The 21,377-nt window shown below is 34.5% G+C and overlaps 2 protein-coding genes across 2 annotated transcripts; both read left to right on the top strand.

The window, feature by feature from the left end:
* The first annotated feature begins 11,307 nt into the window (after window positions 1-11,307).
* Window positions 11,308-14,877, top strand: LOC141700506 (exocyst complex component EXO70E2-like). Its single transcript, XM_074504252.1, has 2 exons — window positions 11,308-14,273; window positions 14,491-14,877. Exon 1 carries the CDS (start codon window positions 12,314-12,316, stop codon window positions 14,264-14,266), a length of 1,953 nt encoding a protein of 650 aa, XP_074360353.1. The 5' UTR covers window positions 11,308-12,313; the 3' UTR covers window positions 14,267-14,273; window positions 14,491-14,877.
* Window positions 14,878-16,040: 1,163 nt separating this feature from the next.
* LOC141700507 (uncharacterized) lies at window positions 16,041-20,562 on the top strand. Its single transcript, XM_074504253.1, has 5 exons — window positions 16,041-16,150; window positions 16,946-17,086; window positions 17,169-17,237; window positions 18,638-18,744; window positions 19,777-20,562. Exons 2-5 carry the CDS (start codon window positions 16,954-16,956, stop codon window positions 20,302-20,304), a joined length of 837 nt encoding a protein of 278 aa, XP_074360354.1. The 5' UTR covers window positions 16,041-16,150; window positions 16,946-16,953; the 3' UTR covers window positions 20,305-20,562.
* The last annotated feature ends 815 nt before the right edge of the window (window positions 20,563-21,377 follow it).

The raw sequence follows: 21,377 nt of genomic DNA, 5'->3' as shown, positions 1-21,377 counted from the left end.
TAGTGATGTATCCCGCATGTTAGTTCCATAGGTTACTCTCTTAACTCTGCTAATTTAGGGGGTATTAGACGAAAAGGCCTTAGGAAAGACTGGAGTTTTCTTGGGGATGCCTTCATAAAGGTTTTCTCTGGGAAAATTAGTAATTTTTGATGCCATAACTTCATCTCTTGTTAATATGTTCTATATGCTTGTTTTCTGATAGGTACTTTTACTTAGCAACTATGTGATGCTAGAATTAGGTTACTAGATTAGGTAACAAAGCTAATAGACCTAATAACATCTATTATGCTAGATTCTTTATGTTATTGGCTAACCATGTTGCTGAAGGTTTAGTCATTATCAATGAGAATAATAACCTCAAGTGCTGGGCACAAAGAGAAAAGAGTTCTTGCAGACTTATTGAGAATGATCTCAACAGCAGTGTGCAATTGGTATATTTACCAATCATGAATGCACCCCAGGTAGGTGAGGTAATTGCTTCTACAACTCCTACTTCTTCCAACCCCTCTATTTCTTTATCTTCTAGTGTGGCCATGAAATCTGTGTCAATGCCCCAACAGATTTCTACCAAGGTCACCAAATCTAAACTTTCAAAATCCAAGACAAAGAAAACCACCTCTGTTGTTTCTCAAAAGACAACAGTTGTAACAACAACCATTAACCCTGAGGGAAGTGATCAGGGTGTGAGTGGTGAGGGGAGGGGTGAACATCAAAGAAACCCCCAGGATAAGGAAGGAGAGTTGAGTGCTTCCCAAGCTAGCCAAGCCCCAGTTTCTCAAAAAGCTGTGGTGGTTGAAAAGGTTTCTAGCACATCCCTAGTAGCATCCTCCCAAAAGGATGTTACTATTGAAAAGAGTTCCCAACCAGGAACACAGAACAAAAGAGGGAGGGACACTAAAGCCAAACACTCACCTACAAAAGCTTTTATTAGAAGAAAGAAGGCTAGAACCCAATCTTCTACACAGGGTGCACACACTGCACAGATACATCCATCTGTCTCTGTGCCTTCTCAAACTCAGTTTGATGTGACTCCAATAAATGTGGAGTCACAGCCCCATTCTCTCACAATAACTACACATCAATCACCAAATACTTCTTCACCATCTCTGGATGTGGATATGTTATTCCCATCAATTCCTGATTCTCCCTCTTTACAACTCAGGGAGGAGCCCCACTCAAATACAGGTGATCATCATCTTTTAGATGATTTGTTGGATCACCCGCAAATTCTTTCAGATATAATTGAAGGATCTGTATCAACACATATCAAATCAATCTATACTGATTCAACAGTTATATCACTTTCAATTTCATCTTCTTTTCCTTCTTCAACGGATATCACTCATCCGTTGACAAGTGGTTGCTCTTCAACGGATAAGCTTAACAGCAGTTATCCGTTGATAACAACAGTTTCAACTTCAACGGATATTCCACATCCGTTGATAGTCTCTACACAAATAACTGAAATGATTAAGGGTGAAACCAGCCATTGCTCATGAGTCAATGATTGTGGATGATGCTGAAAAGGAAAGACAATTTCAGCAACATTACAAAGCTGTAATTGATAACATTTCCTTGGATGCTGACACTTTTACTCATCCTGTGACAGCCTATCAAATGTTGGCTGCTCAGGGCAATGAGGAGGCAGAAAGGACACTACATCTAGTGCACACAACAGAATCTCTTCAAAGGGATAAAGCTGCTATTAACAGGATGCCTTCTACAGCTGGTGAGCCATCTGAGGAATTTGGAGTAAATTCTGATGATGATGACTCTATTTCTTCTGATGGAAGCATGAACATAGGGGGAGATGAAGACCCTAGTTCCATTCCTAATCTACCTGAATGGGCCCTGACTAAGGAGCATAGAACAGGTGAATTCAATGTCCACTTGGTCAAACAAATCATCACTATTCAACAGGCCATTCAGAACACTTCAAATGCAAATATCAAGGCTATCCTCCAAGCTCACCTGGACTCACTGCATCTCATGAAGTTGCAGAAAGTAAAGCAAAATATGAGTCTAGATGATCTCAGGAAAGATATTGCTGACTTGAAATCCTTCACTTCAGAAAAATTGGATTCAGTCATGCCCTATGGTACTTTGCAGGACTTGGTTTCGAGATTGAAAAAGGAATCAGTTACTGAACAAAGGCTGGCCAAGTTGGAAGACAGAGTTCAAGGAATTGAAGACTCTGTGGCCACCCTTCTTCTCAACCAACAATCTCAAACCAATCTCCTAATGCAGCTGGCAAAAGCACAAGGCTTGACCCCTCTCCTTGATGATAACAAAAAGGGGGAGAATAAAAGGGAAGGGGAAGGAGAGCCCTCTACAAAGATTCAGATATCTAAAGTGCTAGTTCCTGCCATCACTACCTCTCCAATCATTCAAATCAAGGGAAAACCTGATGGAATTGATTTGATTCAGCTAGCAGCAGCTGAAATACAAATGAAAGAACAATGGAGGAAAATTGATGAAAGGTTACAATTGGTGTTTGGTTCTACACAAAATAAATCAACATCTGTGAAATTTAGCACAAAGATTGAACCAATCAACATGGAGCTCAAGCCAGTAGGGAGAAATAAGGTTGGAGAGACTTCTTTCAAGAATTTAAAACCTATGGTTCTAAAGCCTAACACTAGATCCAGTATGGACTCCACAAAGAATCCCCTAGACTTTGCTCAGATAAAGGAAGTAGACTTTCCTCTTCCAAAACCTGATGGAGACAAAGTTCTAAGTGCAAGCATCATAAAGAAGAAGGAGACCAAGGACAAGGGTGAGAGAATGAACATGGCCTTTATCTATAGAGAGGGAAAGAGTATCTGTGTGATGCAAGGACATCCCAAATTTCTAAAGGCTAAAAGGGAAGAAACCAGAAGGTTGAAGAAAGAAGCTGTAAAACTCAAGGCTGACAAAAGAGCACAAGCAAAGCTTGAAAAACAGCTAAAGTCAAGCCAAGTTGAAGAAATGAAAGGAATTGAAGTCAGGGGTGAAGAAAAGATTGCTAACTTAGATGAGGTTCTTGGGAGCATATTTGGTGAAAATATGGAGGAAAGAGAGGAATGGCAGAAGGGAAACAGAAGAAAGGCCAAGGCACACAGAAGGAGTGAAGATAACCCTGAAGATACCAAATCTATATCTAAACCACTACCTTCCATACCTGAACCTTTTGTTGCTGATCCCTCTATAAATATCCATGGTGAACCAATCATTCCAAAAGAGGAACCTATTGATTGGGACAACATCACATTGCCTACCTTTGTAACCAATATACCACTACCAAAGAAACAGAAAAGAAAATCTAAATCTACACCTCCCCTAACCTCTAAGAAATTCACTCAAAAACAAAAACCTAACCCTAAGCCACCCATTTCTAAAGATGATTATGTTCACATCTGTGACATAAAAGAAGCTTCAGACATTAATCTCTATCTGGATGAGCTGGAGGAAGTAAGGGGAATAGCTGCCTACAGACAGCTACCAGAGAGATTGGTTTTCAGATATAAGGGAGCTGGGGAAAGAACATGGCCTCTCTACAGGATTCTAAATGAAGGCTACTCTACCTTGATCAGAGTCTTTTCAGCCATCAAAAAGGATTCTGGCTTTACCAGAACAGCCAAGACTGAAATTCTCAACAAGATTGCCAACATAAGGAAGACTTGGAGGGAACCAAATGCTTTGCCCAGAACCTTACTCATACAAGAAAGGGGAACTAAAATTCACAAATCACCTCATTGGTTGATGGAATTTAGAGATGACAAAGGAGTCAGAAGATTTTTCAGACTTGAAGACCAACTCAAGATTGCCAGCAATGAAACTCTCAAGGAAATGCAATCTAAGTTGGATATCAGTGATGAAGATGAAGCTGAATTCTTCAGACAACTCCAACTCCAAATTGAGGAAAATGACAAAGGGCTAGGAAAGAAAACCAGGGAACAAAGAAGAAAATGATGATTTGCTCAGGCTAGAGGAGCACCCTTGGAAATACTGTAAATCTTCAATTACCTCCTAGTACATACACTTTTGCAGCACTTTTTATATTTCTACTTAGTTTCAATTCAAATATTTGTTAAGTGTTTTGTTATCATCAAGTTAACCCGGAATTTATGCCTACAGTTCTTATAGACATAAATAGGGGGAGATTGTTAGGAATATATGTGCATTAGTTTGATGATATGTTTAACAAAACACTTAAGTAGAAATTTAGTGTCTGTAGCCTCAACGGATAAGACCACTTTGGCTATCCGTTGATGGTGTAGCTTTACTTAGAAATAAGTCTAGTATTGTAGCATATTTCAGTCTCTGTATTTAAAATGTAATTCTTAGAAGTTGAGAGAAACTATGAGTCATGTTGACTACTAGATGATATGCAGATAGGAAGGCCAATTGTAAATATTTCATGCCTTGTAATTTTGTATAAATGAAGTGGTATCAACGGATGACTTAAAGACCTTCAACGGATGAGAAGCTAAGCTTCAACGGATGTCTCTAAAGCTTCAACGGATAACATCCTTCAACGGATGAGAGCATCAACGGATAAATGCATCAACGGATGAAAGCTTCAACGGATAACATCCTTCAACGGATGAAGTCATCAACGGATGAAAGCTTCAACGGATGTTCTGCTAATTAGCCGTTGATAAGTGGTAGTTGTACCTACAAACAGAGGCACATGGGTTGTCAGAGAAAACTGAGATGTGGTAGCCGAATTTCAGGATCAACAGAAAAAGCAGCCGTTCTTCTTTAGTACAAAGATGCAATAGTCAACAAAGTACTTGAGTGAACAGGAAAAGAAGCAAGTGAAGAACTTATTTTACTATTGTAATTTAATATTGTTTTTCACTTGTACACTTGGTAATATATAAACCAAGAAGAAGCTAGTAATTAGAGAGAGATTTTCCAGAGCTGTTAAGAAATATCTTGAGAGAAAATTCATCTAGTTTGTACTAGGATGCAGCTGTGATCAACATAGTTGAACACAGATTTTCTAATATACCATCTCTGGTGGAACAACAAATCCACCAGAAAAGTTTTTAAAGTTTGTTGTGTTCTTTACATTTTGTGTTTGAATATATATCTGTCTGCATTAGCTCAAAGCAATTCATACACTTGTTCATCTAGAACACACTGCTTTAATAAACTTCTCAAAACCTGAAAAAGTTTTGAGATTTACATTCAACCCCCCTTCTGTAAATCTCATTGTTAGTCCTCTAGGAATAACAGTTGTGTTTGTTAATCCCTACCTTCCCATTTCTATTAGATTTTCTTTTAGTTTCCTTTTTATCCTCAACCAATTTAAGCCTATTTTTCAACTGATCTAAAGTCATGTGTCATATATTCACCTTACTGGCATCTTTGGATGTGCTAGCTCCTTCTTTGACAAAGTTCTTGGAAGTTGAACCAAACTTCTTATTGAGATTTTTCTTTTTAGAATCAGTTGCCTGTTTTATTTGATGAGCCTTCAACGGATGCTCTTTTTCTTCCTTCAACGGATAACTTTCATCATCCGTCGATTCCACATCCGTTGACAATCCATCAATTAATTTTATCTTCTTTTTGTTTTTCTTCCAGGCATTCTCACATAATGATTCAATTTCCTGAACCTTGACAATCTGAGCACTAACATCCCTAGATGTTTTCCAGGTCTTGATTACCTCTTGCTCACTTTCTAACTGTTTAGAAAGAATTTCTACTTTCTTAACAACTTCTTCTAGTTCACTCTCAACAGTCAAACATTTAATTTTAATCTTTTCAAGCTCAATTACCTGATCCTCTAACACAGCATTCCTATCACTTAAAAACAAATTATTTTCTTTGATTCTTGTGTTTTCTTTAGCTAGTGATTTAAGGAAAACACGCAAATGATATAATTCATTGGACATATCATTTATGGCTTCATTATATTCAATCTTAGAAAGCTGAGAGAGATCAGTAGTAATTGCCTGGTTGCTTGATGAACTAGTTTCATTTTCATCAGAATTAGCCATCAGGGCTAGGTTGACATATTCCATATCATCATCTTCATTGGCTCCATCTGCTGCCCAATCATCTTGAGTCAGAAAAGCTCTTTCCTTTTGTTTGAGCAAATCGAAATATTTCTTTTTGTAATCAACTTGCTCAAATTTCTTCTTATCAGAGGATGGCTTTCTGCACTCATTTGCAAAGTATCCACTTAAGCCACAGTTATAACATTTGAACTTAGATTTGTCCACCATGTTCTTGTTTGACTTAGTGAATTTTGTATTTTTCCTGAATTTCATCTTTGCAAACCTCCTGGACAGAAAAGCCAGATGTTCATCAACATCATCAGAGTCATCTTGACTGGAATTGTCTTCATCCTCAGCTACTTGCTCCTTTCCCTTGCTTGATTCTAATTTGCTTGTGCCAATTTTGAGACTTGGCATTGTCTTTTCCTCATTCATGGCTTCAATCTTCTCATTGTCAGCTACAAGTGCAACTGATCCTCCTTTTCTCTTTCCCTTTTCCAACAACTCATCTTGCTCCATCTCAAATTCATAGGTCTTCAAAATTCCATATAATCTTTCAAGTGTGAAGTCCTTATAATCTTGAGAATTTCTTAGAGAAACAGTCATAGGCTTCCATTCCTTTGGTAGAGACCTCAAAAATTTTAAATTGGAGTCATTGACTTGGTACACTCTACCATACAGCTTTAATCCATTCAACAGTTTCTGAAATCTGTTGAAGGTATCATTCAATGATTCTCCTTCTTCAGAATGAAAATATTCATACTGTTGAATGAGAAGATGCATTTTGTTCTCTCTAACCTGCTCAGTACCTTCACAGATGAGTTGCACAGTATCCCAAACTTCCTTTGCAGTTTGGCTATTAATGACATTGTCAAACATATCTTGATCTAAGCCATTAAACAGAATGTTCATGGCTTTCTTGTCCTTGCGAATCTCTTCAATATCTTCAATAGTCCATTCTGCTTTTGGCTTGGGAATGAACTGTCCAACAACAACTGTTGCAGTAGCAGCTGTGGCCACCTTGTGAGGGATGTGAGGGTCATTTTCAATGCAGTTGATGTAGCTTTCATCTTGAGAGAGTAGATGTAAATGCATCTTCACTTTCCAGTGATGATAGTTATCTGTTTCCAGGACTGGAATCTTTATACCAATATTCTTCCTACTTATGATGGTAGCAGGGGGAGTCTTCTGTACACTCATGATGTTAGCAGAATAGATCTTTAAACTCTTTGTAAGTTAAGAGCTTGCTCTGATACCAATTGTTATTTCCAGTGGACTAACAATGAGATTTACAGAAGGGGGGTTATATGTAAATCTTAAAACTTTTTCAAGTTTTGAGCAGTTTCTAAGGCTAAGTGTTTTAGTGAACAAATGTGTGTGAATTGCTTTAAGCTAATACAGACAGATATATATTCAAACACAAATGTAAAGAACACAAAGAACTTAAAAACTTTTCTGATGGATTTGTTGTTCCACCAGAGATGTGTTATTTCGGAAAATCTGTGATTCAAATAATTAAATCACAGCTGCGTCCTAGTACAAACTAGATGATTTTCTCTCTGGATTTTTCTAAACAGTTCTGGAAAATTCACACTCTAATTACTAGCTGCTACTTGGTTTATATATCACCAAGTTTACAAGTGAAGACAAAACTGTAAAATATAAATAAAAGATTCTTCACATGTTTCTTCCTCATTTCTCTATCCAATGCAATTTAGGTTTAGCTGTGAATCTTTGAATACTTCCTTGTTTGCACCAGAATGGAAATGCTGCATTTTTTTGATTCCTCCTAGAGGCTGCTACATTCCAGTTTGTCTCTGTCAACCCATGTGCCTCTGTCAGCTCATGAATTATCACTATCAACTGCTATTGAACTAAGCATCCGTTGAAGCTTTCATCCGTTGATGGATTTATCCGTTGAAGCTTTATCCGTTGATGCATTAGCAGTTGAAGCTTTATTCGTTGAAGCACTCATCCGTTGATGGATGTTATCCGTTGAAGTTTTAGAGACATCCGTTGAAGCTTTGTTTCTCATCCGTTGAAGGCCTTTAATATCAGTTGATACTACTTCACTTATACAAAATTACAATGCATGAAATATTTATAATTAGTCCTCCTATTTGCATATCCACTAGTAGTCAACATGACTGATAATTTCCCACAACATCCAAGAATTACAACTTAAATACAGAGAATGAAATGTGCTACAATACTAAACTTATTTCTAAGTAAAGCTACTCCTTTCACGGATAGCCAGAATGGTCTTATCCGTTGAGGCTACAAACACTAGATTTCTACTTAAGTGTTTTGTTTAACTTATCATCAAACTAATACACATATTCCTAACAAGCTATCAATTTCACTATCAGATCTTCTCAAAAATATTATTTTTATATATTATATCTCAAAATATGTATAAATTAAAAAAAATTACCAAACCGTTATCTAATTTTCCTGACGACACTTTTTTCCAGCATATCAGTTTTATCGGCACTCCCAAATAGAGCAACACAAACACAAGTACCTCAAACCGTGTTCTAGAGAACATACGATTCAACATAGGGGTGAGCAAAAATCCGACAAAACCGAAACCGAAACCGAAAACCGCTAAAAAACGAACCGTATAAATCCAAACCGAAACCGGACCCTAAAAATTAAAAATCGGAACCGATTGCGCGGTTTTGGTTATACCTTAAAACCGAACCGAAAAGAACCGAAACCGATCCGACTATTAAAATAAATTAATAAATTAATAAATAAATTATATAATTTTTAAATTTAATAAATAGATAAATTTTATTATGAATACAAGTAATAAAAACTGAAGGTTTATTAGTATTTGAGTACTTGGGCTTCTAAGTATAACTAGCTCTATAACCCGTGCAATGCACGGACATGTTCTATATTACGTGAATTGATATTATTTTGACTGTAATTATTGACGATTTATTCCTATTGCTTCCTTATGGATCAATTAACTAAATATCTCTTTTTATAAAATTGAGGATGAAGGGGTACTTAACGTGTTTTCTCTCAAAATAAATTGAAAGTGCGGCAATGAAACCAAAATATACGAACAAAATATAATGCAAATAAAATCACAAATTTCTCATGAAAATAATTACACAAACTCATAAGAATGAAATATTACGAAGTTAATAAAGAGTTGCTACAGTTGTTTACATAGTACAATTAGTGATACAAAATACAGTGAATATGAGATAATTCTTAAGTTTCTTAGCAAAAAATGAAATGATTGGATATGTAAGTCGACATATTGAATATAATATTGTACAATTGACAATATGAATACATTTTTCAATATACTTCAATTTTTATGATAAATATATTAATTATTAGGTCAGTAATCCATGGTTATAGAAATTAGAAATTGGACTAAATTGGTTGAACTACCGATTTGCGATTTATAAAAAATCAGGAATTTATTGAAATGTTAAATCGGAATAAACCGGACAAATTTTTATATTCTTTTTAAAATATATAAGTAAAATAATTATACTTGAGATTTGTAAAATTGCAATGTTGTCATTTGTACATCCATATCAAGTTATAAAATTATTTTGTGTGTATTATTCATTAAAATAATAAGAGTATTAATCATCTTTACGCCTCTCTCTTCTTCTTCTTCACTTATCTTTCCGGTTTCCATTCGGCGGTTGTCTGGTTTATTCAGTTAAAATAGTTGTTCTTCACCAACTCAAGGCTGAGTATATTTCTTCTTCCTTTTTTTCTCTGTAGAGCCTCAAATCGTGTGTTTGATTCGTCGAATTTTTACCGAAAAATTGTCGATTTTGACCGAAAATGGCAAAAAAAAATTATACTCTGATTTTGCTCTATAATATCGTTTAGTTGCCTTCCGGCGAATTATCAACGAAATTGCCGGTTTCTGTAACACTGCAGTAATCTTATAAATCTTTTACTTAAAATAAAATCTTTAAACTGATTAATGTAAGAAAAATGATTCACCTTACTATTGTAAAACATTTCTGTAACCGCAATGAACTTGAAATTTTAATATTTTATCATATATATTCAAAATCTTGAAACTAATATTAGTTTATATTTGATTTAGTCATTAATAAAAATCTCAACTTTATTATAAAACCTTCTCATAACCCACTATTTTATTATTATACAAACAAAATATCTTTTATATTTCTTGGGTTTACCGCTCGATACACTAATATTGTAGTTTTCAGATTAGCTAACATATTAAATTTATTTGCTGAAAATAAATTTATTTTATATAGAGTCTTCAAAAAAAATAAGAATTTAATATATATATAGGCAAATATTATTAAATTTAAGATATCTAATTATATCTTTTTAATATTCAACAATAAATGGTAACATATATAAATTATTAATATTAATGAGTTAAGTGTAATTAACATTTGTTATTAAATATGACAATTATTTGTATTTATTAATAAGGAGTAATACTCCCTCTGTTTTTTTTTATTTGTCGCTTTGACTTTTGCACGTATTTCAATGTGATTTGACCGGCTAGTTAGAAATATGTTTTTAAAAATTTTCTTTTTGTGAATTAAAATATAAGTTGTCTACTTTTATTTACAAAATTTTTTTTTTATAAATGATAATTCTAATTAGCCGGTCAAAACACATTGAAATGTGTGCAAAAGTCAAAGCGACAAATAAAAAAAACAGAGGGAGTAATAACTTAGATGTAATTAATACGTGGTATTACATTTGACAATTAATTGTATTTATTAATGAGGAGTAAATTGATAATTTTAAAGTTGAATAAAATGTCTCATCAAACCCCTATTTGCTCTATTATATATATAATAATAGATGCTAACTGATCATAAGACTTCCATTTTTTTTAAGAGTTTACACGATGATTTAATAAGTAGAAAAATGATCTCTACTCTCCGTACATACATGAGTTTACTAAATTATACTCCCTCTGTCCCTTCCAAATGTTTACATTTGGGTGGGGCGCGGAGTTTAAGAAAAATGATAAAGTAGTGGAGAAAAGTTGAAAAAATGAGTAAAGTAGTGATACCGATTAATATTATATGTATAAAGTGGTTATAGTGGAGGAAAATAGTGGATGTAGTTAATTTAAAAATTATAAAAACTTTACTATTTTTGGAAAGTTTTGAAATGTAAACAATTGGATGGGACATCTCAAAAAGGAAAGTGTAAACAAATGGGAGAGACAGAGGGAGTATTGATTAGTAATTCTATAACCAAATCATTGTAAGTTAGCCGACCAGTGATATTTGATCCTAATATATAGGGTGAGGATAAATTGTTGTTTTTGTGTCAACACATGTGCCTTGCTTAGCAGTTCTTCTCTCTGTTTTTAATACAAATCATATTAATTTTGTTAAATTTATGTGATGCGGTTTTAAATTCGAAACCGAACCGAGATTTTCTAAATCGAAACCGAACCGATGGTTTCGGTTGCGATTTCGGTTTTAAATTTTAAAAACCGAGGACATGCGGTTTCGGTTTTATTTAAAAACCGCCCCGATCTCTCCCCTAATTCAACATACTAAAGAGGTACGCAGTCTCTCCACTGTAACTAAAAACCCTAGCTTTTAATCTTAAAAATATGTTATCACGTGTCTTTGTATATTTATGTACATCTGTTTTTATATGTAAATGTTTTTTAAGGGTTTTGGGTTTTTCATTTTATAGTGATCTGATTTACTTTTTAGGTTGTGGGTTTTTCATTTTAGATGTGTAATATAAAGTTGTAATCTTTATGCTTGTAATTTTAGTTATTTATTGTTTTTGCTGTCTATGATTGGTTTTGAGATGTGTTATGTTGTTTTGTAGTATTAATATTCTAAAAATTTCAAGACTCCAAAAAGATGCAGAAATCCTCATAATCTTCAAAAGGGTCAGTTTGTTTTTCTATTTTCTTCTTCTTTTACTTGTTCTTGTATGTTTTTACCTGTAAAGATCTTAACTTTATTGGGTATTTATCAATCTGTGCTTCTATTCAACTTGTTTTCAGTATCTTTAAGTTAGATTTTATGCTAGTTTTGTGATTTGTTCATTCAATTCTCCTTGTCTATTATTGGGTGTTTTACTTGAACACCCTCCAAGAATCTTGGGTTGTGTGCCATAAGCCTAATTTTTTAATTTTTTTTTCTTGAACTTTTTTTGATTGAATTTGCTTGATTGGTTGTTTTTTCTTGGGGGGTTAAACATTTTTGAGTTAATTTTTGGACTTGGGGTTTGAAAGATTAAAATTTGTTGTGAGGTTTTTTAATTCTTGAGTTGGGGTGTGATTGCAACCTACTTGTGGGTTTTGAATTGTTTATGATATGGAGGAGAATAGATCTGTGGTTCCATCTTTAGAAGGAGATGAGAATTTGATTGCTGCGGCGCAACATATTGTGAAGGCCTTGGAGACAAATAAGAACTTGACAAATGATGCTAGGAAGCCTTCGGTTGAGCTTGGTACTCAATTGTCTAGCATATCGAAAGCTCCGGAAAACAAAGAAGAGGACTTGAGTGATATTAAAAAGCGGCTTAATTTGATTCATGACAAAGTTATGAATTGGGAGGTAGATGGTAAACAGATGATGATATGGGATTGTGGACCTGATGAGGCTAATGATCATGTGAAGGCTGTGGATGAAGCACGTAGGTTGGCTGAAAGTTTGGAGAGCTTGAGTTTGAATAAAGATAGTGAAGAGAATGCACTTGCGAGGAAGGCTCATGAAGTTCTTCAGACAGCTATGACTAGACTTGAGAAGGAACTTAAGCACATACTTTTTCAGAATAAGCAGTCTGTTGAGTTTCGTTCAAGTGAAGAAGATACTTTGGATGATGTCTCAATTATCTCATTTGGAGATGATTCTGTTGATGATGAGCTTCAGAGAGACAGTGTCAGTAGAGGTGCAGAAGAATACATTATTAACTTGATTCATCGTGATGTTATTCCTGATCTTAGATGCATTGTGAATTTAATGTTTGATTCAAAATATGGCCGGGAGTGCTCGCAGGCATTTATCAGCGTCCGGAAAGATGCTTTGGATGACTGCCTCTTCATTCTTGAAGTAGAGAAATTTAGCATTGATGATATCTTGAGGATGGAATGGGGCACCTGTAACTCCAAAATTAGGAGATGGATTCAAGCTATAAAGATATTCGTGAGGGTCTACCTTGCTAGTGAAAAATGGCTAGTGGATCAGGTATTTGGGGAGCTCGAATCAGTTAGTGCTATATGTTTTGCAGAGTCATCAAAAGCCTCTATGATGCAGCTTCTAAATTTTGCTGAAGCTATTGCTGTAAGTCCTCATCAACCAGAAAAGTTACATCGGATTTTTGACATGTATGAAGTTCTAGCAGACCTTATTCCAGATATTGATACTTTATACAGTGATGAAACTGGATTAAATATCAAAAGTGAGTGCCAGGATGTTCTCAAGAGGTTGGGAGATTGTGCAAAGGCCACTTTTCTTGATTTCAAGAGTGCTGTGGCATCAAATGTGTCAACTAGCGCATTTGCTGGTGGCGGGATTCATCATCTCACGAGATATGTGATGAATTACTTAAGGACACTGACAGATTATAGTAATTCTCTTAGTTCTCTCCTCAGGGACAATGACACGGACGACCCCGCTTCATCTTCTCCAGACTCGAATCAAGCTACCGAAGAGGATAATAGCGTAAACTCCCCACACTATCTTTCTCCAATTGCCGTACACTTCAGATCCCTTACTTCAATCTTGGAACGCAATCTCATTGACAACTCCAAATTGTACAAGGACAATTCCCTGGGGTGCTTGTTCTTGATGAATAATATACATTACATGGCTGAGAAGGCAAAGAACTCCGAGCTAAGAACAATTTTAGGGGATGATTGGATATGCAAGCATAACTGGAAATTCCAACACCATGCAATGGATTATGAGCGAGGTACATGGAGTTCTATTCTCTCCTTACTCAAGGACGAGGGTCTCTATAATTCTCGTTCAAATTCCATTTCGAAAACTCTTCTGAAGGAAAGGCTGCAGAGCTTTAATCTTGCGTTTGAGGACGTGTACAAGAATCAAACTGGATGGACAATCCCCGATATTCAGCTACGCGATGATCTTCGAATCTCAACATCTCTCAAGGTGATTCAGGCTTACCGTACTTTTGTAGGAAGACACACAAACCACATTAGTGACAAGCACATTAAGTACACAGCTGACGATCTCGAGAATCACCTCATGGATCTCTTTGAAGGTTTCCCAAGATCACTACAACACAGTTTCCATAGGAAGTGATCTCAAAGTAATGTCATGTATTCAATTATCTTGTTATAATTTTTTTGCATGTGCTTAACAGTATTTATAGTACTATAGATCCTTTGCTGTAAAACTTATGGTTAATTAGAATCATAATAAGATTTATTTGGCTGGCATTACAGCAAATCTTTGTAATGTATGTGTCATAATTTTTGCACCATATCAGTGTGTTTAACCTGACTCAAGACTCGTTCTTACATCAGGTCATCTGATATACATTTTCCTCGAGTACCAAGGTTATTCTGTTAACAAACGGAACAAATTGCTTATGTCTGGCCAGAGCGGGTAGTTTTCGGTTCCTTTTGTCTAGTCATGATCACATTTCTTATGGTCAGGGAGGATAGTTTTTCATGCCTTTTGTCAAGCTATGTGATGAAGACTGTGTCAAGTTGTTTGGGATGTTTTTTTATGTAGTCTGCTTAGAATAGTTCTTAATGAATTGTCCAAGTGCTTGTAATGTGAGTTGTCTGGTACACCAATCTGCCATTCTTCTTGCAGATAGATTGTGTTTTTTTTGCTACATTCAGATAGATTGTGTTACAAAGGTGTTTTCAGTAGTCTTATTTGTTTAGATTAGTTTTGTAACTAGTTTCTGTGTGGACAAGACTAATTCACCAGTTGGTCTTTACTTTTGCTTCCATCTTTGAAGACTTTTTCACAGGCTTTTTAATAAAACGGTATTTCTAATACACATTAGTCACTAACTTCAATAAAAATGGGCTATTTTTATTGGTGAAATTGATGTGAATGCATGTGGCCCATTAACATTTATTATTCAACCAACAATAAGAAGAGCCCATTTATATGAGAGTTATGTGCCCTTGGGTACACCATAGAAAATCCCTTAATAAAATTTAACAATGGGCCGTCCCTGCTTATCTTTTTAAAAATGCAGGTCTTGGGTTTTTTTATTCAAACCAATGACCACAGGAACATGTTTACAAATAGTGTAATATATTATCACCTGCAGGATACATTTTTAAAATCCTTATGCAAGAATATTGTTTTTTAGTCTAATTTTTCATAATTTGTCAGGTAAAACATTACGCGATTTTAGTCGGACAAAAACAGTTCACCCGTTCGAACTCACGATATCTTATAATTAGTAAAACATTACGAAATCTTAGTCGGACAAAAACCATTCACCTGTTCGAACTCACGATAACTTATAATTGGTACCGCTATTTCCTTAATCGAAATACAAAGTGAAATATAAAGGCCCTTTTTGACAATTAGCGGTTATCTCTAATTGAGTTAGTTGTTTTAACTAGTTGATTTAGTGAGCAGTTTTAACACCCTATCAAAATGACAAGGTTAGCTATAGCCTATAGCCGATTTAATTATCTATTTTGACTTGCTAATTTATTGAGCAATTTAACTAACAGATTGAAGTTAACTGCTTTAAATGAAACAGTTTGATAAATAGATGTTTTATTTAGACTTTTGCATATATTTATAAAGATTTTTTGTATACAAGTGAAAAAGCTCTTCCAAGTAATTTTTTCAAAATCAGTTTTTTGAGAACAAATCACTATTTCTAAAAATTAACTACCAAACACTAATATAAGAAGTTTCATTCGGTCAAATACCAAATATTTTCCTCTACCCTAAAACTAGTATTTTAAATTTTTTCAATAAACTTCCTTAGGAAAAAATACTTATTTGTTGTTACTAAAATAAAATAATCTTAATCATTTCTTCGCAACCATAAATATTTTGAAATTAAAATATGGTCTGTGATAAACATTAAGTGAAAGGGTAGCACGCGCTTGTCACGTGCACCTCGTATCTGTAGTACTTAAACACAAACACAAGTACTATAAACCGTGTTCTAGAGAACATACGATACAACATACTAAAGAGGTACGCAGTCTCTCCACTGTAACTAAATATTATGTTCTGTTCTTATTTATATGTTATACACGTGTCTTTGTATGTATATGTGCATCTGTTTATATGTAATTGATTTGATTCATTTTTTAAGTTTTTTTTTCATTTTAGAGTGATCTGATTTATTTTTTAGGTTGTGGGTTTTTCAATTTTAGATGTTTTGTGATATAAAGTTGTAATCTTTATGCTTGTAATTGTAGTTATTTATTTTTTTTAGTGTTTATGATTGGTTTTGAGATGTGTTATGTTGTTTGTAGTGCTTGATTTTACTGGTGAATGGGGGGGTTAAGATTTTTGGGTCGAAAGTCGGAATCTTTAAGAGTTGTTGAAGTAATTCTAGATAAAAAGATCATATGCTTGACAATGGCAGTACTGATTATTGATGTTTATCAGTTTAAGTATAGGTTTTGTTTAAATAAAGACCTTGAATGAAAAATACTAAAATTCAACAACTAGACGTTATATTTACTCACTTTCTTAATGTCATATTTTTGTTAGGGGGTTAATTGTTGTATGTATTTACCTTGCTATATAAAGGGTTTTAACATGCTATGCTTATGTAAATTTGAAATTTTCAGTTTGTTGGTATTTTTGGTTCTTATATAAGGTTAGAGCCAGAACGATGGTATTGCAAAGCATGGTCGTGTTTATATTTATGCTTGTTATATGGCTGGAGGATGACAGTTTATTATGTGGAATTTTACTTTTGGTATATAACTTTAGGTTAGTGTGAGGTTTGAAATTGATACTTCTTTTCCTGTCGATTAGGTTGCAAAATGGCTTTGGTTAGTAGAATTGGAAATATGCTTAAACAGGCTAGCTCCAAGAATGTCAACATAGAATCGTCTCTTTCGAATTTGTCACTTTACCAGGCAGTAAGAAGCATGTCTTCCAAGCTATTTGTTGGAGGTGGGCAACATTTTCTGTTTCTTATGCTTATTATTGGCTTTCAATTACACTGTGCTTGTTTTGAATTTCTATTTTGCCGCAGGTCTTCCATATAGTATTGATGACGGAAGTTTAAGAGAAGCATTTGCACAACACGGGGATGTCACAGAAGGTATGAGTTTGTTTTTTCTTTTACCAAACATATTCTGATAATTTGTTATCAGACTGGTTACTACTCTCTTCATATAAGTATGTAAATTTTTGTTACCTAACCTTGCATGCTCAGTAGTTATATATATTTGTTGGTTTTTTCTTAGCGTTAGTCGTCCTGTAGCATTATCCAACGGGAACTTTCAGGAAATTATAAATGGGAGCAGTTCTTTGTAGGAAATTATAATTATTATAATAATTCAAATATCACTGTTTCCCCCAACTGCTTTACTTTAATTAATTAAACAATGCACCAGGACTCAATAGAGACGAATATAACCCATCATGGTAAGACTAAGAAGTAAGAACACATGTATTTAGGATAAACCAGATAACCCTAAGTTTTTAGATTTGTGCACTTCTATGGTCTATGGATTTTTTAGTTTCAACACGTCGACACTCATATGTTGGTTATAGCTCTGCTGTTTATATTTTCCACAGTTTGCTTTATGAACTTATAAAACCACAAGCGAATACTTCTTTCTCTAGGCTTCTTGCCACTGAATTGGTTAATATATTTAAGTAGGCAAAAAGATGTCAAAACTTAAAACCTGCAAGATGGTGAGACTAAATCTGGTTCCTGGATTTATCCCAAGTTTCTTTCACGAGGTAAAGAATAATGATCTCCTGTATTGTTAGAGGTGGATATGGAGGTTTTTATACAACTTTCTGAAACCGAGTCATTTTCTTTTGTGAACGATTGGTCATAGAACCCTTTGTAAGTGTTGGGGTGCTCAAGCCATTACCTACTCGCGTAATCTCACATTATGATAATAATTAAGCAGCAGCTAATGAGTACAAGTTATTTTCAAATTCATATTTTAATTAATAAATGTAAAATATATTTGTGTAAGATCATACAAATGAAATGTTTATATATAATTCAAAAATATAGTATTCTCAAAAATATGATTTTAATTTGCTAGAAAAATATCATCAAACTTTTATCAAAGTGTATAAATGTATAGAATTAAAAATTCAATTAAGAAACCAAAACAACCTAGCTGATTAATGTTTAGCCTAAGCCTCATTATTTAGTTGGTCAACTGATTATCCTCTATGTTAAATATATTCTAGAATATTTACATGTACACCCTTTAAGTTACCTTTGTATATTTATGGAATTTTAAATTCGAGCATCTCTTTGTGCTGGCTTCCATAATCTTTTGTAGTTGTTCTAAGTAATTTTTGCAGGGCACTATATTTTATTTTAACTATTAGAGTTTAGTTGAACTTTGTGTACAATGTATGCCTACTGTTTGAACTTAAACAAAATATTGAGTATCTTGTTATTATGCCAAATGAAGCTTATGTGTATATTCTATAACATTCTCTTTGTTTCATAATTGTATTATTTTGCAGCAAGGGTCATCATTGATCACTCGACTGGTAGGTCCAGAGGGTTTGGTTTTGTTACTTATACTTCGAGTGAAGATGCGGCAATTGCAAAAAACGCTATGGACGGCCAGGTATATGCATATATTTTCAAGACAACACTGTTTTTCTTGGTGATAATTATTTTTCAACCTGTATTCTATAAAATTGTACACAGATATGTTTACATTTCTGAAGTAAAGTTTAAAAATCTTTTCTGTAGTTAAAGAAAATTATGGTAACCTGTAATTTCTCTAATATATATGTCCAGCTGGTAACCTGTAATATCTTAAATATATATGTCCAGCAGTGTAAGAAAACTCTATATGTGAAAAATTAGAAATAACAAATGAACCTGTACAATTCTAGAATAACTAATATTTATGTTCAACCCTATTTCAGTAATGTTAACCAGGAAGCAGTGAATTATTGAAGGCCAGGGTAATATGAAATTTAAAGTAATTGAGCTGCTATAATTAAATTTGTAGTACTTGTCTCCTTTCAGAGTTAACATTAGATTATATTGATAATATTTGTTATGACATACCTTTGGTATATATCTGGGTTGCATTCTAGTGAAAACGTCCTTAAATAAAAAACTAGAGAGAACGCTACCGCTATCCTTTGTTTTTTTATAATAAGCGGATGGTTAACAGGTTGTAATTATACTGAAAAAGTTAAACAACAATTAAGTTATACATCATTTATTATTTACTCTGAAGGTCAGTAATTGTCTTCCTGGATAGTATCATTATAGATCAAATACATTGAGCAGTCTTTCTTTGTGCAGCAGTAAAAGGACAAAATTAGATTAAAAGAGCTGAAATTGTGACATCCGCTAGCATGGAAAACATATATCATAAAACATGATCCTTTACTTTTGCTTTAATCATTTTGCTAAAGGATGGATGAATATATAGCATTGGTAGCTTTGCACCAGTAGGTTAGCGGAATAGATTGAAAATTGGTAACACAGGGTTGTGAAGAACTACTTGATCAGGATATGTATTGTTGTTTGCAAATTTCTATTTACATTGGGGTGCACGCTACAGTACTAGATCTTCCTAAATCATGCAGTTTTCTGTGATATTATTCCATCTAAACTTCAAATCTACCAATGATATTAGGATTTACAAGGCCGATTTGTAAAGGTCGATTTTGCAACAGAAAGGGCTCCTCGTCAAGGAGGATATGGTGGTGGTAACAGATATGGTGGAGGGGGTAACAACTATGGTGGAGGTTATGGAAATAATGGCGGCGGCGGTGGTGGTTATGGAGGGGGTAGCAACTATGGTGGAGGATATGGAAATAGTGGCGGTTACGGTGGTGGAAATAGTGGCGGTTATGGTGGAAACAGTGGCGGTTATGGTGGAAACAGTGGCGGTTATGGTGGTGGAAATAGTGGCGGCTATGGTGGTGGAAATAGTGGCGGTTACGATGGTGGAAATAGTGGCGGTTACGATGGTGGAAATAGTGGCGGTTACGGCGTTGCCGGTAACGGTGATGGATCGTCTGCAGCGGGAGGTTCCAGCGGAGAATTTGGTGACACTGGCTTTTCAGGAACTGAATATGGTGGTACTACTGGTAATGAAAATTTCAGCCTCGATGGCGATGATGGTGGTCAGCCTAGTGCCGTTGAGAACACCAGGAGCTGATGGTTGTTCCTTGTTCCCTTTCCTTGTTCCCTTTCATTTGAAAATTTACATTCTGGCCTGCAATCCCTTAGAGAGTCATAAGGAGTAATTACAATAAATGATGACTATTTTATCTCTGTCATTAAGTAAGTTTAGAGGTCAGCGAGCTTTTGAAACCCTTCCCGAGACGTGACAAGAAATATAATCTTGCATCCAGTTTGTGTACGGTCTTCCATTTTTTACTTGGCATTTTATATTTGCATGAATCTTGTTTGCACATGTTTTTGTAGTACCTGATTTTCCAGCTTATAAGTTATATTTCGTTGCTGTAGAAAGTGAAAATTTTATCCCTGCCGGGTTTTCATCAAAGTAGAAGGAAGTTTTTAATGACAAAACTATGAGGAGGTTCCTCCCAATTTCTCCGCCGAAAAAGTTTCCGGCAGAAATCAATCTTTGTTTCTTCCCTCAACTCGGGACACCGTGCTACGGGTCGGTGCATTGTCGGATATTGTAGGAAAAATTCTTGTATGTCTCGAGGTCATCTCCAACATTTTTGATCCAAAAATTCAAAGAATATAGTGACCCGTAGTGCAGTGTCCTAAATTTGGATATTTGGATCACTGTCGTCGGAGATGTTCTTAGTTTCGCTGTTGCTTGTTTTATCATGGTTACCAAATAAAAACAAACTTAGCTAAACTAAAATAAAGACTGAATGCTGAGGTGACGCTCTTTCATTTATCAATTCAAAATTAAAAACATTTTTGGCTACTTTATTTTGTTTCGACATTTTGAAAAATATACATGACGAGAAACAGAAAAAGAAGATTAAAGGCAAAAGCACACCGATTATGATTTATATTGGTAAAAGTAAAGATCTCAAAAGTTTAGAAGCTTTCTTACAACTTTCGCATTTACGTCAACTGCAAGGGCCCCGTGACTGCCTGTACTTTGTACAATATATGAATATATCTAATATATAAAAGTACTATTATATTATTAATCTGATCTTTGCGTCTTTTTTTTTTATTTTTTTTTAATGAAGTTCCTCCTCATTCTAATTTCTAATTATAAGAAATAATAAAACAATAATGTAC

Source organism: Apium graveolens, unplaced genomic scaffold (assembly GCF_009905375.1).
Source record: "Apium graveolens cultivar Ventura unplaced genomic scaffold, ASM990537v1 ctg2460, whole genome shotgun sequence".
NCBI lineage: Eukaryota > Viridiplantae > Streptophyta > Magnoliopsida > Apiales > Apiaceae > Apium > Apium graveolens.
The sequence above is the reverse complement of the archived record's forward strand: the minus strand, read 5'-3'. Positions and strand labels throughout refer to the sequence as shown.

What these genes read in the sequence shown, in the direction of transcription:
- LOC141700506 (XM_074504252.1), top strand. Translation starts at nt 12,314, where the DNA reads ATGGAGGAGAATAGATCTGTGGTTCCATCTTTAGAAGGAGATGAGAAT.
- LOC141700507 (XM_074504253.1), top strand. Translation starts at nt 16,954, where the DNA reads ATGGCTTTGGTTAGTAGAATTGGAAATATGCTTAAACAGGCTAGCTCC. An exon ending in TTCCAAGCTATTTGTTGGAG is followed by an intron (nt 17,087 to 17,168) that starts GTGGGCAACATT and finishes ATTTTGCCGCAG; the next exon opens with GTCTTCCATATAGTATTGAT. An exon ending in ACACGGGGATGTCACAGAAG is followed by an intron (nt 17,238 to 18,637) that starts GTATGAGTTTGT and finishes ATTATTTTGCAG; the next exon opens with CAAGGGTCATCATTGATCAC.